Below are 16,932 nucleotides of genomic sequence, written 5' to 3' on the forward strand. Positions count from 1 at the left end.
ATTAGAGCATGGATGCGATGCTGAGGCTATCTAAGGCACTAGTGAGACTACACTTGGAGTATTGATTGCAGTTTTGGGCTCCTTATTTTAGAAAGGATATACTTATATTGGAGAGGGTTCAGGGAAGATTCACGAGCATGATTTGAGGAATGAAAGGGCTACCTGATGAGGAACGTCTGGCAGCTCTTAGGCTGTACTCCCTGGAGTTTAGGGGAATGAGGGGAGATCTCATAGCAACATTACGAATGTTAAAAGGCCTGAACAGATTACATATGGCAAAGTTATTTCCCATGGTCTGGGATTCCACGACAAGAGGGCACGACTTCAGGATTGAAGGAAGTTATTTTAGAACTGAAATGCGGAGAAATCACTTTAGTCAGAGTGTGGTAAATGTGCGGAATTTGTTGCTATGAGCGGCTGTGGAGGCCAGGTCACTGGGTGTACTTAAGGCAGAGATAGATAGGTTCCTGATTAGCCAGGGCATCAAAGAGTATGGGGTGAAGGCAGGGGAGTGGGAATGATTGGAAGAATTGGAACAGCCCATGATTGAATGGCGGAGCAGACTCGATGGGCCGAATGGGTACTTCTGCTCCAATATCTTATGATCTTATGGCATTATGAGGAACAACATAGAAAGTTGGAGTGTTTGCTGCAAGGGAACACACCTCTCAGGATCCGGCAACGACAGGTCCCTCCACCGGAGTCAGAATGGAGAAGACAACGATCTGAAGGAGTGAAAATCAGATTTTCTTTTTTTTTTTTTTTTTTTTTTTTACTGCGAAGAGTGAAATCGTTCCCCTACAGCCACCCAACCCCGGAACAGTGCTCATCCGAAATCACTCTTTAAAATTCCCTCTGATCCTACAAGTCATCAATTTTAGAACTGGGAGTCCATTGAAGCTCTTATCAGAGGGAAAACAATGGCAGCATCCATTTAATCAGAAAAGCAGTTAACATCCCAAACTAGTCTGTTCAACCCCAAAGCTGCACATGGAACCCCCTCTGTTCACATCTGCACGCCCTCAGTGCAAACACAGCTGCAGTTATTCAGTGTAAGTTCCAACTCAATAATCCTGGGCAGTCTATCAGGAGACAGTGTTAGTGAGGCTGAGATGGGGGAAAAATACTCAGCTCCGTGCACAGAAGCTGAAGTTCATGTGTGCCGGTGTTGTGTGATGGAAACCGTGGAAGGGTAATAGATGGGAATTAGGACAGAGAAACCGATGGTTGTGGGATTGCGGCAGGGCAAGTGCAAAGCACTGAAAATATCTGAAACAAAATTGCGGTTAATTACATTGTGTTCGGCTGGATCAGTTGCTCACTACATCCGTAAGCGCATTGTGCCTGTGAAAATGGAGCCCAGGGCAGTACATGGGCAAGAGACTGCAAGGCTTCATAATCGCAGACTGAGTTGGTTCACTCAACGCCAAATTTACGAGGAGAAGGCAAAGGAAAGGCAGATATTGCACAAGTTACTAATATTACAGTACCCATGTTTTATTTGAACTGGGTCAGTCTCTCTCATTGTGAAGTTCAAGTTCTAAAGATATAAATTTATGTATGGCTCCTGTGATAGATGGATCAGGAAGTTTACAATCTGCTCACGTCTCTGTCACCACTGTTAATGCTTTTCCAGTCGACATTCAGACAATAACGCCCCTCAGTTGCCATACACCATGGATACGGTACATAGAACATAGAACATTGACATTCAGCACTTTAGAAGCCCTCCGGCCCACAGTGCTGTGCCGACCATGTAACCTACTCTAGAAACTGCCGAGAATTTCCGCAGCGCATAGACTTCTATTTTTCTCAGCTCCATGTGCCTATCCAAGTAGCTCTTATCAGTACGTCTGGTATCGGCTTCCACCACCGCCACTGTCAGTGCATTCCACACACCCACCACTCCCTAATTAAAAAAAAAATCATACCCATGACATCCCCTTGGTACCTATTTCCAAGCACCTAAAATCTATGCCCCTCGTGTTAGCCATTTCAGCCCCGGGAAAAAAAGCCTCTGGCTATCCACACGATCAATGCCCCTTATACTCTTATACACCTCTATCAGGTCACCCCTCATCCTCCATCGCTCCAAGGAGAAAAGGCCAAGAACATGCAACCTGCTGTCATAATGTCCACCCTCCAATCCAGGCAACATCCTTGTCAATCTCCTCTGCATTCTCTCTATAATATCTACATCCTTCCTGCAGTGAGGTGACCAGAACTGAAAACAGAACAGAACCCCGTGGTGTCTGACCAAACTCTTATGTAGGTGTAACATTGCCGCACAGCTCTTGAACTCAGTCCCACGATTGATGAATGCCAACGCATCATACGCTTTCTTAACAACACTGTCAACCTGCGCAGCAGCTTTGAGTGTCCAATTGACACGGACCTCAAGATTTCTCAGATTGCCCACACTGTCATGAATCTTAACATTTACATGTATATTATATTCTGTCTTCAAATTGGACCTACCGAAATGAACCATTTCACACCTATGTGGGTGGAAGTCCATCTGCCACTTCTCAGCCCAGTTCTGTATCCTATCAATGCTCCGCTGTAACTTCTGACAACCCTCCAGACTATCCACAACATCACCAACATTTGTGCCATCAGCAATCTTACGAACACACCCTTCTGCTTCTATAGCCAGCCATTAAAAAATCAGAGGGTGGGGGACAAGAACGGTTTTCTGTAGAGAGCCATGGGTCTCCAACCTTCCATGCAGAATACGAAGTATCTACGACCACCCTTCTCCTTCTGTGGGCAAGCCAATTCTGGATCCACAAAGCAAGGTCTCCTTGGATCCTATGCCTCATTAGTTTCTAAACGGGGAACACTTGTATGGGGAAACTTATCAAATGCCTTATTGAAATCCATATACACTACATCCACTGCTTTACCTTCATCAATGTGTTTTGTTACATCCTCAAAGAATTTAATCAGGTACGTAAGGCACAACCTGCCCTTGAAAAGCCATGCTGGCTATCCTTAATCAGATTATGTCTCTCCAAATGCTCATAAATCCTGCCTATCACAATCTTCTCCAACAACTTGCCCACCTCTGATATCGATGATGAAGACATCATCACCAGAGGCTCAACAATCTCCTCCCTCTCTTTCCACATCAGCCTGTATATCTCACACGGTCCCGTGACTTATCGAACTGAATGTCTTTCACAGCTCCACCGTATCCTCTTTCTTAACGTCTATATACTCAAGCTTTTCAGTCCACTGCAAGTCATCCGCACAGTTGCCAAGGTCATTTTCCCTGGTGAATACTGAAGCTAAAGTATTCATTAAGTACCTCCGCTACCTCCTCTGACTCCATGCACACATTCCCAATATCGCACCTGATTAGCCTATTCTCACATGTCTCATCCTCTTGCTTTTCACCTACTTGTAGAATGCTTTGGGGCTTCCCTTAATCCTGCTCACCAAGGCCTTCTCATGGCCCCTTCTGGCTCTCCTAATTCCATTCTTAAACTGCTTCCTCGCAACCTTGTAATTTTCAAGAGCTCTACCGGTACCTAGTTTCTCTAACCTTTCGTAAGCTTTTCTTTTCTTCTTAACTAGATTTCCTACATCCTCTATACATCATAGTTCTTTATTACTATCCTTTCCCTTCTTCAATGGAACATATCTATGCAGAACTCGATGCAAATGCTCCCTGAGTATTTGCCACATTTCTGCTGTGCATTTCCCAGAGAACATTTTCTCCCAATTTATGCTGTCAAGTTCCTACCTAATAGCATCATATTTCCCCCTATCCCAATTAAATGCTTTCCCAAATTGTCTGCTTATATCCCTCTCCAGCGCTCTGGTGAAGAACATAGAGTTGTGGTCACTACCTCCAAAATATCCTTCCACCGAGAGATCTGTCACCTGACCGGGTTCGTTTTCCAATACCAGTTCAAGTACAGACTCTCCTGTAGATGTCTTATTTACATATTGTGCCAGAAACCTTCCTGAACACACCTAACAAACTCCGCCCCATCTAAACCCCTTGTGCTAAGGAGACGGCCATCAATATTTGGAAGGTTAAAATCTCCCATCACAACAGCCATACTATTATTGCACCGTTCCAGAATCTGCCTCCCTGCGTGCTCCTCGATATCCCTGTTATAATTGGGATAGTAGTTATGGGACAGTAGAGTTATTGCCCCTTTCCTGTTTCTGACTTCCATCCACACTGACTCGGTGGACCATTCCTCCATGTCTTTCCCCTTTTCTGCATTGGTGACACTATCACTAATTAACTATGCCACACCCCTACCTCTTTTGCCTCCCTCTCTGTTCTTTTTGAAACATCTAAAGCCTGGCACATTCAGCAGCCATTCTTGCTCCTGAGACATCCAAGTCCCTGTAAAGGTCATAACGTCATATTCTCACGTATTATTCCACACTCTAAGTTAATCGGCCTTGTTTATGATACTCCTTGCATTGAAATAGACAGATTCAAGCCATCAGGCTGAGTGCATCTTTGTCCTAACGTCTGCCTATCCCTCCTCACAAACTCCCTACAAGCTGCCTCTACTTGCGCTCCAACTACCCCATCCATTGCCTCTTCACTTCGGTTCCCACCCCCTGCACATCCAGTTTAAACCCTCCCCAACAGAATTAGCAAACCTGCCGCCATTATATTGGTCCCCCTCGTATTCAAGTGGAACCCGTTCTTTTTCTACAGGTCACGCTTGCCCCAGAAGAAGTCCCCAATGATCTAAAAATCTGAATCCCTGGAAGGAGTACAATCTCCTCTCCGTCTCTCCCCAGCCCTCCCATCCCCCTCTCCACTCCTTCTCTCCCCATCCTTCCCTTCCCCCCGTCCTCTCCGTCTCTCAGCACCCCTCCCATCTCCCTCTCCTCTCCGTCTCTCCCCAACCCTCCCTTCCCTCTCCACTATCTCTCTCTCCCATCTCCTCACCTACCCTCCCCTCTTTTCGCCTCTCTGCTCAACCCCCTCTGCCGCCCTCTGTACCCCTCTCCCCTTCCATCTTCCCACTCCCTCTCTCTCTCGACTCCCTCTCTCCCTCTCCCCCCTTTCTCTCTCTCCCCACTCTCTCTCTGTCTCATCCTTGTCTCCCACCTCCTTTTCACACACCCCCACCAGTGGATTTCTCACCCATCCTTTCTGACCCCCTCTCCACGTACTATATTTATCTCGGACAGTGTTTAGTGACCTGGCGCACACAATCTTTTGGTTCCAGAGAGACTGTTACTGCCGACTATGGGGTCTGCAATTAATTTTCCCCAGTTTTCTTCACAGATCCGAGCTCAGTGATCGCCGAGCTCCTGGCAAGCTGGAATGATTCCCAGCTGTTGCAGCTGACGGAATTCTACCGGGACAGGCTGGAGCAGGCGATAGAAAGAGGGGTGCACGGAATGAGCCTGGCCTTAACAGCTGAGAATCAGTTCAGCGGAGAGGAACATCAGGTGAGTGGGAGGGAGAATGAGTTTGAATTTTCGCACATTACATGACCGATGGGTGTCGGAACTCTGACTCGTCGGATATTAAATTAGATAAAGGAACAACTGGGAAATAAATACTGTACATACAATCACAAAAATGTGAATCTGAACCAGTGATAGAAAGGGTTGAGAAGACCCCTCGGACTGATGAGTGGCTGCTCAGTGTTCAGAGTGAGTTGAGCAAGTAACAGTTCTGTAGGCTTACAGTATTAAATGGAAATACGACGGGAGGTTTCAGTTTGCGAAGGCTGTACAGTGTGACGGCGGGATGTCAGTGAGAAGTGGGTGCCGCAGGAGCGCGAGTGTGTTCTGTTCTGGGTGGAGATGATTGTGTAACAATCTGTAGCAGCAAACAGTGTGGATCGGGTAATACTGTCATGTTGTAATGTGTAATCACCGAATAAACCTCGACTGGAAAAGGCAATGGAAAGGCATCAGGTGTCAGCCGGTAATCCGCTGTCATGTTGGACACTGGCGGACAGAGCAGATGATTCACATGATCTTTTCTGATTTTTTTTTTTCTGAAACTGCTCACTCTGTTATAAAAATTCTGGATTTGAAGCTACGTCAATGAAGCCCTCACGCACAATCCAGGATTTCATTGACTGGTGGACCAGGTTCACGGTGAATGACCCTCCGTGTGCTCCGCACTCAGAATGTACAGTCCATCTCCCGACAGGATCAGCACATGTCCGGGTGACTGCTCAGTGTTATCCCGTAACAGAGCACATCATTTACTTCTCATTGTCTGTGTGAATCTGTCAGTCCCCAATATATTCACTGTTACTCTTCACAGACAATCTCTGATCTCGCTGATAATGGAAAGAGGGCGGACAGTTCTAAACTCCTCCTGAACCTGGTGATGGAGAAAGGCTCCCGCGCCCGGAGGGTGATGTGGGAAACCTTTGTGAAAATGCGCAATGTCGTCCCAAAGTTGGACAAAATTATGAAGGAAATTCAGGAACATGGTGAGCCAATATCAGAGTTTAATTACTTTAGGATTCAAGCTCTACGTATTTAATAATTTCACGCATTTCAATTTCCCAAATTGTTTAAATCCGAACAGGTTGTGTTCCGATATATCGACCCATCCCGGAGATTTCCAGTGAGCTGAAAGGTAAGTGAAGAAACCGCTGTTTCAGCGAAAGGTTGATTTTGAATATGGGCCATATCTTTGTTGAGCCGGGGGATTTGACCAGGTAAATGTTGGCAACTGTACCCGACTACTGGAAAATTGCAAATGTTACTCCTCTATTTAAGAAGGGTGGGAGGCAGCAGGAAGGAAACTATAGACCAGTTAGCCTGGTATCAGCGGTAGGGAAGTTCTTGGAATCGATTGTTAGAAATGAGATTATGGAGGACCTGGAGAGACATGATAAGATAGGCCAAAGCAAGCATGGTTTCCTGAAAGGAAAATCCTGCCTGACAAACCTACTGCTATTCTTTGAGGAAATTACAAGCAGGGTAGACAAAGTCGATGCATTCGAAGTGATGTGCATGGATTTTCAGATGGCCTCCGACAAGGTGCTGCACGTGAGGCTGCTGAGGAAGATAAGAGACCATTGAATTAAATGGAAATTACTAGCGTGGCTGGAGCATTGGGTGGTCGGCAGAAAACAGAGAGTGGGAATAAGGGGATCTTATTCTGGCTGACTGCCGGTTACCAGTGGAGTTCCAACGGGGTCGGTGTTGGGACCGCTGTGTTTTACGATGTATATCTATGATTTTTACTACGGTATGAATGGATTTGTGGTGAAATTTGCGGATGATATAAAGATAGGTGGAGGAGCAGGTCGTGCTGAGGAAACAGAGAGCCTGCAGAGAGACTTAGATAGTTTAAGGTAATTGGCAAAGAAGTGGCAAATGAAATACGTCGTAGGAAAGTGTAAGGTCATGCACTTTGGTGGACGGAATAAACGTCAGACTATTACTTAAATGGGGAGAAAATTCAAAGCACAAAGATGCAAAGGAATTTGGGATTCGTTGTGCAAGATATCTTAAAGGTTAACCTGCACGTTGAGTCGGTTGTAAAGAGGACGAATGCAATGTTTGCATTCATTTCTTGCGGTATGGGATATAAGAACAAGGATGTGATGTTGAGGCTCTATCCGGCACTAGTGAGACCATACTTGGAGTATTCGGTGCAGTTTTTGGCTCCTAATTTTAGAAAGGATATGCTAATATTGGAGAGGATTCGGAGTCGTTCACGAGAATGATATCAGTAAAGAAAGGGTTACCTTAAGAGGAAAGTCTGGCAGTGTCATGGTCCGAATCAGGGTCCCTTTAAATTTACCTTGTTGATGTTACGATCCGGATCGTTGATTCCCTCTTTTCCCGTATCCCTCGGCTTTGGTGATTAGAAGCAATTAACGCTCGGCTGAACCGGTAGTTTATAATCTCCGGCTTTCAGCCGTTCGGCGCGGGAACGTTTGTAAAGTCACCAAGGTATGGCGTGCCAGTGTCAGCTGGCCGGAGCAAGCCTAGTCTCTGCCCGAAGCGAGTGCCGGTAATTCGCCGTTCCTCACCGGAGCAACCCTGTCCAGTTACCTCGCCAAAGCTAGCCTGCAAAGTTTCCTCACAGAGGTGGGTCCGTCAGTTAACCTGCCGGAGGGAATCAAGAACCGCTGTCTACTGCTCCCGGGCCGAGTCGAGAGCTCGCCACTACCCGGAAGGTCCAAGTGAAGTCCTGACTCCAGCGGCATTCAAGTACCAAATAAAAACCTGGCCCTGGCAGCATTCAAGTACCAAGTAAAGTCCTGACCCTGGCGGCATTCAAGTACCAAGTAAAGTCCTGGCCCTGGCGGCATTCAAGTACCAAGTAAAGTCCTGGCCCTGGAGGCATTTACTTAGCATGCCAAGTCCTTGTCCTGGCGGCATGCAAGTACCAAGACAAGTCCTGGCCCTTGCGGCTTCCCAGTTCCGAGTCAAGTCCTGGCCCTGGCGGTCTGTGATTCCTGTCCCACCCCGCTGTCCGTATCGCTTCTCTTCCCCTCTCGCCTCTAGCCCTCGTCTGCAGCCCTCGCCGGCACTTCAGTCTAGTTCTATCGCCGGAACTAGTTAGGTACTCTCTGGTGTGCTTTTGTGTTTGTCTTGTCTTGTCCTCGCCTCCGTGGGGTAAGTCAGGCGGTCTTGCTGTTGCCCCGCGGAGTGTCATGAGTCCCGGCCCTATGTCCTGTAACAAAGGAGGGGTCCCGACTCTGTGTTATGTGTATGTGTCAATGGTTCCATGTACCTGCTCTCCCGAGACCGAGGCTCTGTGTTCCCATGTTCCTCCTCTCCCTAGCCCATGTCATGTCCCTGCCTTGTTCTGGGGTCCGAGCCCGAGGCAAGACCCAGGTACTGGGTCCTTGCCCAGTTTCTGGGTCGGAGTCCATACCCTAGCCTCTTCATGTCTCCTCTAGTTCTGGGATCCAATTCCGAGTCCAAGCCCGGACCCCTGGTCCCAGCCTAGTCGTAGTCCTTGTCCAGTTCGCTACTCCTGCTCCTGCCTAGCTCTCCTGGTATCGACCAATAAACTAAATCTAAGTAACCTCACAAGACGTGTCTTGCATTTGGGTCGACCCTTGCACCCAGTGCCCCCGCCATTGTGACAGGCAGCTCTTGGGCTGTATTCCCTGGAGTTTCGGAGAATGAGGGGAGATATCATAGCAACATTCCGAATGTTAAAAGGCCTGAACAGATTGCATATGGCAAAGTTATTTCCCATGGTAGGGGATTATAGGACAGAGGGCACGACTTCAGAATTGAAGAACGTCCGTTTAGAACTGAGACGCGGAGAAATTACTTTAGTCAGAGGGTGGCAAATCCGTGGAATTTATTGCCACGGGCGGTAGCGGAAGCCAGGTCACTGGGTGTATTTAAGGCATAGATAGATAGCTTCATGATCAGCCAGGGCATCAAAGGGTATGAGATGAATGCAGGGGAGTCGGAATGAGTGGAAGAATTGGAGCAGACCATGATTGAATGGCGGAGCAGCCTCGATGGGCCGAACGGCATGCTTATGCTCCTATATCTTATGATCTTATGACATTATGAGGAACAACACAGAATGTTGGAGTGTTTGCTGCAAGGGAACACACCTCTCTGGGTCCCGCAACGACAGGTCCCTCCACCGGAGTCAGGGTGGAGATGACGACGCTGGAGGAGTGAACGTCAGTTTTTCCTTTTTTCACTGCGAAAGGTGAAATCATTCCCCGACAGCCACCCAAACCCCGGAACAGCCCTCATCCTAAATCACTTTTTAAAGTTCCTTCTGATCCTAGAAGTTGCCAATTTTAGAATTGGGAGTCCATTGAAGCTCTCGTCAGAGAGAAAACAATGACAGAATCCATTTAATCAGAAAAGCATTTAACATCCCAAACTGGTCTGTTCAACCCCAAAGCAGCATATGGAACCCACTCTGTTCATATCTACACTCCTTCAGTGCAAACACAACCACAGTTATTCAATGTAAGTTCACACTTAATAATCTTGGGCAGTCCATAAGGAGACAGTGTCAGTGAGGCTGAGATGGGGGACAAAATACTCAGCTCAGTGCACAGAAGCTGAACTTCATGTGTGTCTGTGTTGTTTGATGGACACTGTGGAAGGGTGAGAGATGGGAATTAGGACAGAGAAACCGATGGTTGTCGGATTGCGGCAGGGAGGGTGCAAAGGACTGAAAATATCTAGAAATAATATTGCAATTAATTAAATTGTGATCGGCTGGATGAGGAGCTCACTACCTCCGTAAGCGCATCGTGCCTGTGAAAATGGAGCCCGGGGCAGTACATGGGCACAAGAGATTGTAAGGCTTCATAATCGCAGACTGAGTTGGATCACTCAACGCCACACTTACGAGGAGAGGGCAAAGGAAGGACAGATATTGCAAAAGGTTCTAATCTTACAGTAGCCCATGTTTTATTTGAATATTTGAAGCTCTTGAACAGAAACGTGAGGAATCTCGACCAGAACACTGGGTCAGTCTCTCTCATTGCAAAGAGATCGATGAATCATGAAGTTTACGATCTTCTCACGTCTCTACCACCACTGTTAATGCTTTTCTAGTCCACATTCAGACAACAAACCCCTCAGTTTCCCTGCCCTATGGATATGGTATATAGAACATAGAACATAGAAATTAACAACATATCAGAAGCCCTTCGGCCCACAGTGCTGTTCCGACCATGTAACCTACTCTAGAAGCTGCCGAGATTTTTCCCCAGCGCATAGTCCTCTGTTTTACTAAGCTCCATGTGCCTATCCAAGTGGCTCTTAAAAGACCCTCTGATATCCGCTTCCACCACCGCCACTGGCAGTGCATTCCGCACACCTACCATTCTCTGCGCAAAAAAAAAAACTTACCCTTGACATCCCCTCTGTACCTATTTCCAAGCACCTTCAAACTATGCTCCTCGTGTTAACCATTTCAGCACTGGGAAAAGGTCTCTGGCTATCCACACAATCAATGCCCCTTATCTTCTTATACACCTATATCAGGTGACCTCTCATCCTCCATCACTCCAATGAGAAAAGGCCGAGTTCACTCAACCTATTCTCATAAAGCATGCTTCCCAATCCAGCCAAAATCCTTGTAAATCTTCTTTGGACGCTTTCTGTCGTTTCCACATCCTTCCTGTAGTCAGGCGAGCACAATTGAGAACAATACTCCAAGTGTAGTCTGACTAGGGTCCTATATAGCTGCAACATTACCTCTCTGCTCTTAAACTCAATCCCACGATTGATGAAGGCCAATGCACCGTATGCCTTCTTAATCACACAGTCAACATACTTAGCACCTTTCAGCATCCTATGGATTCGGACTCCAAGATCCCTCTGATCCTCCACACTGCCAAGAGTCGGGTGTGGAGTATTGGGTATGGGAAAGATAACTTCGGGGAACGCAGATTAAACAGCAAAGGCTTAGATTGTGAGCAGCTGTTATTGGGAATATCCCCATCTGGCATGTGGGGTCGATTAAATATCAGCTGATCCGAATTTCGGTCCGGCGTTTTCCAAAAGGCTAATACATTCAACGATGGCAGCACCTGTGGACCTTGATGGGAACTGTTGTAAATTTAGTCTGAAAGGGAGAGATGAGGTTAATGATGTTGAAATGAGGCTCTGAGTTGAAGGGAGTGAAGAGGCGTGTCGAAGAATCCAATGGGATAGAGATCAGTTGCAGATGCGGATGGGAAAATATCAGATAGAGTTCAATCCAAAGAAGTGTGCGTTGTTGCAGTGCAGGAGATCAAATATCTCGGGGAGGTATAGAGAAAAGGTCACGCCGCTTACATCATTCATGCCTGGAGGGATTTTGATGTCCATGTCCATAGTTCCCTGAATGTGAGTCTTTATGGGTCGCAGCTGTATAAAACTTCGGGTTAGCTCCCCTTGGAGTATTGGTGCAATTCTCTCCCCCATTACAGGAAAGATGTGAAGGCCTCAGTGGGAGCTGAAGAGAAATGCAACTCATATCCTAGATTAGAGGCCATAAACTTTAATGACTGGTGGACAAATTTCAACATTCAGGGAATGGGGGGAATAATTACCACCAGAGGCAGGTGGGACGAGTTTAATGTGGCATCATGCTGGCACCAACGCTGTGGGCTGAAGATGTTATTCCTGTGCTGTTCTATGTTCTGTGCAGGTCCCGTCACAGCTGAATTCCAGAACCACCTGCTACCGAAATTGATCCTTTACACTTGATATTTCTGAAGAACCTTTTGGTATCCTCATTAATATTATTGTCAAGCTAACTTTCCTCGTCCATCGTTACTGTCTTAATGTCTTTCTTTTCCAGTTGTTTTCCGTTGGTTCGAAAAAGAACCCAATCCTCTAACTTCCCACTACTACTTGCTCTGTTGTATGCTCTCTGTTTGGCTTTTATGTTGGCTTTAACTGCTCTTGTTATACACGTTTGTGTTATCTTTACTTTCGAATATTACTTCCACTTTGGGATGTATATACCCTGTGCCTTTCGAATTGCTTCCGGAAATTCCAGCCATTGCTGTTCTGCCGTTATCCCTGTCGAGTTCTGTTCCAATTAATTCTGCCCAACTCCTCCCTTATGCCTCTGCAATTCCCTTTACTCTACCATAACAATGATAAATCTGACTTCAGCCTCTCCTTCTCATACTTCGTGGTGAATTCTTTCATAATATCACCACTTTCTCCTCAGGATTCTTTTACCTGAAGTTCTCTAATCGATTCTGGTTCATTGCACAACATCTAATCCAGAATAGCTGGGATTATTCACGAACCGCTCTAAAAAGCCATTGCGTAGGCATTCTATAAATTCCCCTTCTTGGGATCTAACACCAACATAATCTTCTAATCTACCTGTATACGGAAACCTTCCATGGCTATTTTAACACTGTTCTTTTCGCATGTACTTTCTATCACCCTTTGTAGTTTGTAGACCACTTCCTTACTATTGTTTGGGGGCCTGTATTTAACTCCCATCCAGATCTTTTACCCTGCTGTTCCTTAGTTCTATTCACAATGATTCAACACCTTCCAAAACTATGTCACCTCTTTGTAATAATTTGAAACATAGAACATAGAATAGTACAGCACAGTACAGGCCCTTTGGACCACAATGTTGTGCCGACCCTCAAACCCTGCCTCCCATATAACACCCGATCTTAAACTCCTCCATATACCTGTCTAGTAGTATCTTAAATTTCACTAGTGTATCTGCCTCTACCACTGATTCCGGCAGTGCATTCCACACACCAACAACTCTCTGAATAAAAAAAACCTTCCTCTAATATCCCCCTTGAACTTCCCACCCCTTACCTTAAAGCCATGTCCCCTTGTATTGAGCAGTGGTGCCCTGGGGAAGAGGCGCTGGCTATCCACTCTATCTATTCCTCTTAATACTGTATCTTGTATACCTCTATCATGTCTCCTCTCATCCTCCTTCTCTCCAGAGAGTAAAGCCCTAGCTCCCTGAATCTCTGATTTAATTCTTTTTTTTTTCCAATAGAGCAACTCCTTCCACTCTACCTTCTTGCATGTCCTTTCGATACAATACGTACCCTTAGATATTAAGTTCCCAGCTATAATCGTTCAGCCATATTTCCATGATGCCTACAACATCATGCCAGCCAATCTGCCACTGTGTTTCAGGTTCATCTACCTTATTCCCTATGCTGCGCACATTAAGATACCTGTATTCACCTTTTCGATTTTGTCTGCCTTTTACGTTGCAACCCATCCTGTTGACTGCAATTATGCTATATCTAGAGCCACTCCTCACTTCACATTGCATCTGTTTGTAAACCAGCAACCCTATTTTCAGCGTTATTATCCACCTCTCCTACGATACTTTTTGCATTGTAATATACACAACTGGGGACTCTAGTCACACCTTGCTTAACATTTTGATTCTACTTTTGTCTGTCTTACCAACAAATACCTCCACGACCTCTCCACTAACTGTTCTGGCACCCGGGTTCCCATCCACCCTGCAATTCCAATTTAAACGCGTACGATGCAGCAGTAACAGACCTTACTTCTAGGATATTATTCCCCTTCCCATTCAGGTGCACATCATCTCTTCTGTACAAGTAAAACTTTCCTGGAAGAGAGCTCAGTGATCCAGAAATCTTATGCCCTCCCTCCTAAACGAACTCCTTTGTCACGTATTAAACTGCATAGATTTACTATTTCTGACCTCACTGGCACATGTCACCGTTAGCAATCCTGAGATCACAACCCTGGAAGTCCTGCCATTTAACTTAGCACCTCACTCCTGGCTTGAGACGATTGCTTGTCACCATTGCAAAGGAAACCACATCACAGTTCATCTCCCTGTCTGACTTGGACAGCTTCGGGTGTACTCCGGGCTCACTCTCTTCCTGTAGCCTCTTCCTCATTATCTGCGAGATCATATAAAAAACAACCAAAACCATCTATTAAACAGCTCCTGTCCTGGTGACCATGTTTTCCCAGTTAAAACACTCTCTTCTTATCCGTGACCCGACTATCTTTCCCTTTGCAAACTCTAGATATGTCACCAGATCTGAATGCACTGTAAGGATATTTATATCTCACAAGAGGTTGTACAAACCCGAGTACTTCTCCGATGCAGAGGTCACTGATACCCCACCCCACTTCCCAGTTTGCACTTCCAGTCCACGACGGTGACAGCTGACCCCAGACTCTGGGGGTCTGTAATAAACACAATGTTAAAAAGAAGATTAGACAGTAATTAATATGTAGAGAGAATTGTTGCTTCCTGAAAGGGCACATATCCTGTCAGATCCAATGGACCAGACCCTCTCTGGTTTACACCTTAATTTGCCCGGGGCCCCATCTTCCCCGGGTGATAGAACTACCAATCATCCCAACAGTCCACCCCTCCACCCACCGTCTACGGACCCACACCCTACCCACACTCACCACACACCCACACGTCCACCCATATCCCCTACCAACACACAGACAGGTCCCCTTCACCCGAAAACCCTCTCCCAGTTTGGGCGGCCTCAGGTACTGTAACTGGTCCCACAGTTCCTGCTCGAGCGCAAATCTAAATCCGGTCTGCGGGACAGAAGATCCCGGAGCCTAAGGCCTTCCGTCATAACTCAATCTCGACCTTTTCCCACTGCAACCGGCCTTCGATTTACAAAAAACCGAGATCAGCCCCTGCCTCACCGCCACCAGATGGAAACACTTCGGTTCGGCATCGGGCCTGCTTATAGTTGGAGTTCACCACGGCTCCCGACACCGCCCCCTCGGCCCAACCAGTGGGCAGCAGACCTCACGCAGCCGGCAGTGGCTGGAGATACCCGCGGACCCACTCTCCGTTATCCCTCCGGCTCTTTGTCTGTAACACTCCCGACCTCTACATCAACGCCATCCACCCGACTCTGAGCAAACTTTAACAACAAACATAATTCCTCTCAACGACCAGCTGTGTGAATGATCCCTGGATTTTACAGGAAGGGGAAACCATGGTCTACATTGTCAGAGTGTTGAGTTTGCCACAATTTAAAGACTGTAGGTTTTCTGTTGACTAATAGAAAGTGTGTAGACCCGGCTGGCAATTCTGGTTTACATTACTATGTTACGTACCCTGTGACCGGTTAAAGAACCAGCGGAAAAAGAAAAAAAAAAACTTTAGAGTTTGGTATTGCTGCTTACTAATGCTATTTATTAATAACTACACAATACAGTTATATCAGTTCAGATATATTAAACAGTTTAGCAAAGATTATATGTATGGAAGTGTGGAAATATAGAAACCAGGCTTCTTCAAGCCTATGGGTAAATAGATACAACCTTACGGTGATGGGTAAAATTCAGTTCAGTTAGTGGTATTGAGTTGAGTAGTGGTGGAGAAAGGGAGATATTTGTAATCCAGGGTAAATGTCGAGAGAAGGGAATTTCGTCGATATTCCACGGATTCCATGACAGAAATACAAGATAACAATAGTAGTCGTTTTTTTTTCTCCGAAGTTGTTCCATTCCACACACGAAGTATCACCGACAGTGATCTTCAACGAATATCCTTTCAACACAAGTGGTACCACACACGAATTCAGCTACGGGTCATCCCAAAGTGGTGGCCACAGGATATTCCAACAGAATCCACATATGGATTATCACCAACTGTAGCTTATTGTAATGGGACCCTATTCAAGGGAACCAACCCCAATCACAAAACGTGACAGCCGCTTATCCAGTCCCACGACATACGAAACAACTCCAACAGTGATTTGCCACGGGTGTGCCTTTCTTCAGTGAACTACCACACCCAGACAAGGGTAACACACAAGTGGTAATCACAAAGGTACTCCCCTCACCAGAGAACCCATTCTTGTGGATTAACTACGTGACAGTCACACCTTCGTATTCGAAAGGAACTCAAACTCACCCTTATGAGCTACTTAGAGAGAGAGAGAGTCCAAACAGTGACCTCTTTGTCACTAGGTTTCTTCTGTTTCAAACCCTCCACTCCCCTCTTCTCTTCCTTTAAAGTCACCGAATGTGACCACAAAAAAAGGAGACCGTCTTCAGTGTGTGAGTTATCAACCCAGGCGAGGATTGGTCACACAAATAACTTCCCACTGGTCACACCTTTTCCACACTGCGAGAATCACTAATCGATTCACCTGACCGATCCTCCAAACACCAACTTTTCTCTGGGCACTCAAATCTCATCTAGTGTCCAAAACCATGTGCCCTTCAGTCTATTAGCTGACCTTCTATTTATCTCACCATGCTGAACACCAGCTATCCATCAATTAGCTCCTCCCTCCTCTCTCTTTAAGAACACAGAAGCTGGCAGTGTCCTTGCAAAAGTGTAAAAATGCTGCAGAGAAACCATAACACTATCTCAAGGCAGTCTTCGCCTCTCTCTCTGTTTTTAACAAGGTGATTGTGTTGAAAAACTCTCTCTCTCTCTCTTTTTAAAGGTATAGTCCGTAAAAAAATGACACCTAGGGGTACATAACAAGTAAAACAGATGAT

At 46.1% G+C, this 16,932-nt stretch overlaps 1 protein-coding gene across 1 annotated transcript in view; it reads left to right on the plus strand.

Annotated features, from left to right (window-relative positions):
- Nucleotides 1-16,932, plus strand: part of LOC140207981 (NACHT, LRR and PYD domains-containing protein 3-like) — a 41,706-nt gene that overhangs the window by 2,606 nt on the left and 22,168 nt on the right. Inside the window, exons 4-8 of the mRNA XM_072276513.1 lie at nucleotides 2,732-2,769; nucleotides 3,820-3,826; nucleotides 5,270-5,436; nucleotides 6,269-6,440; nucleotides 6,539-6,593. Of these exons, the coding sequence (XP_072132614.1) occupies nucleotides 2,732-2,769; nucleotides 3,820-3,826; nucleotides 5,270-5,436; nucleotides 6,269-6,440; nucleotides 6,539-6,593 (439 nt within the window). The remainder of the gene's footprint in view (nucleotides 1-2,731; nucleotides 2,770-3,819; nucleotides 3,827-5,269; nucleotides 5,437-6,268; nucleotides 6,441-6,538; nucleotides 6,594-16,932) is intronic.

Source organism: Mobula birostris, chromosome 13, assembly GCF_030028105.1.
Source record: "Mobula birostris isolate sMobBir1 chromosome 13, sMobBir1.hap1, whole genome shotgun sequence".
Lineage (NCBI taxonomy): Eukaryota > Metazoa > Chordata > Chondrichthyes > Myliobatiformes > Myliobatidae > Mobula > Mobula birostris.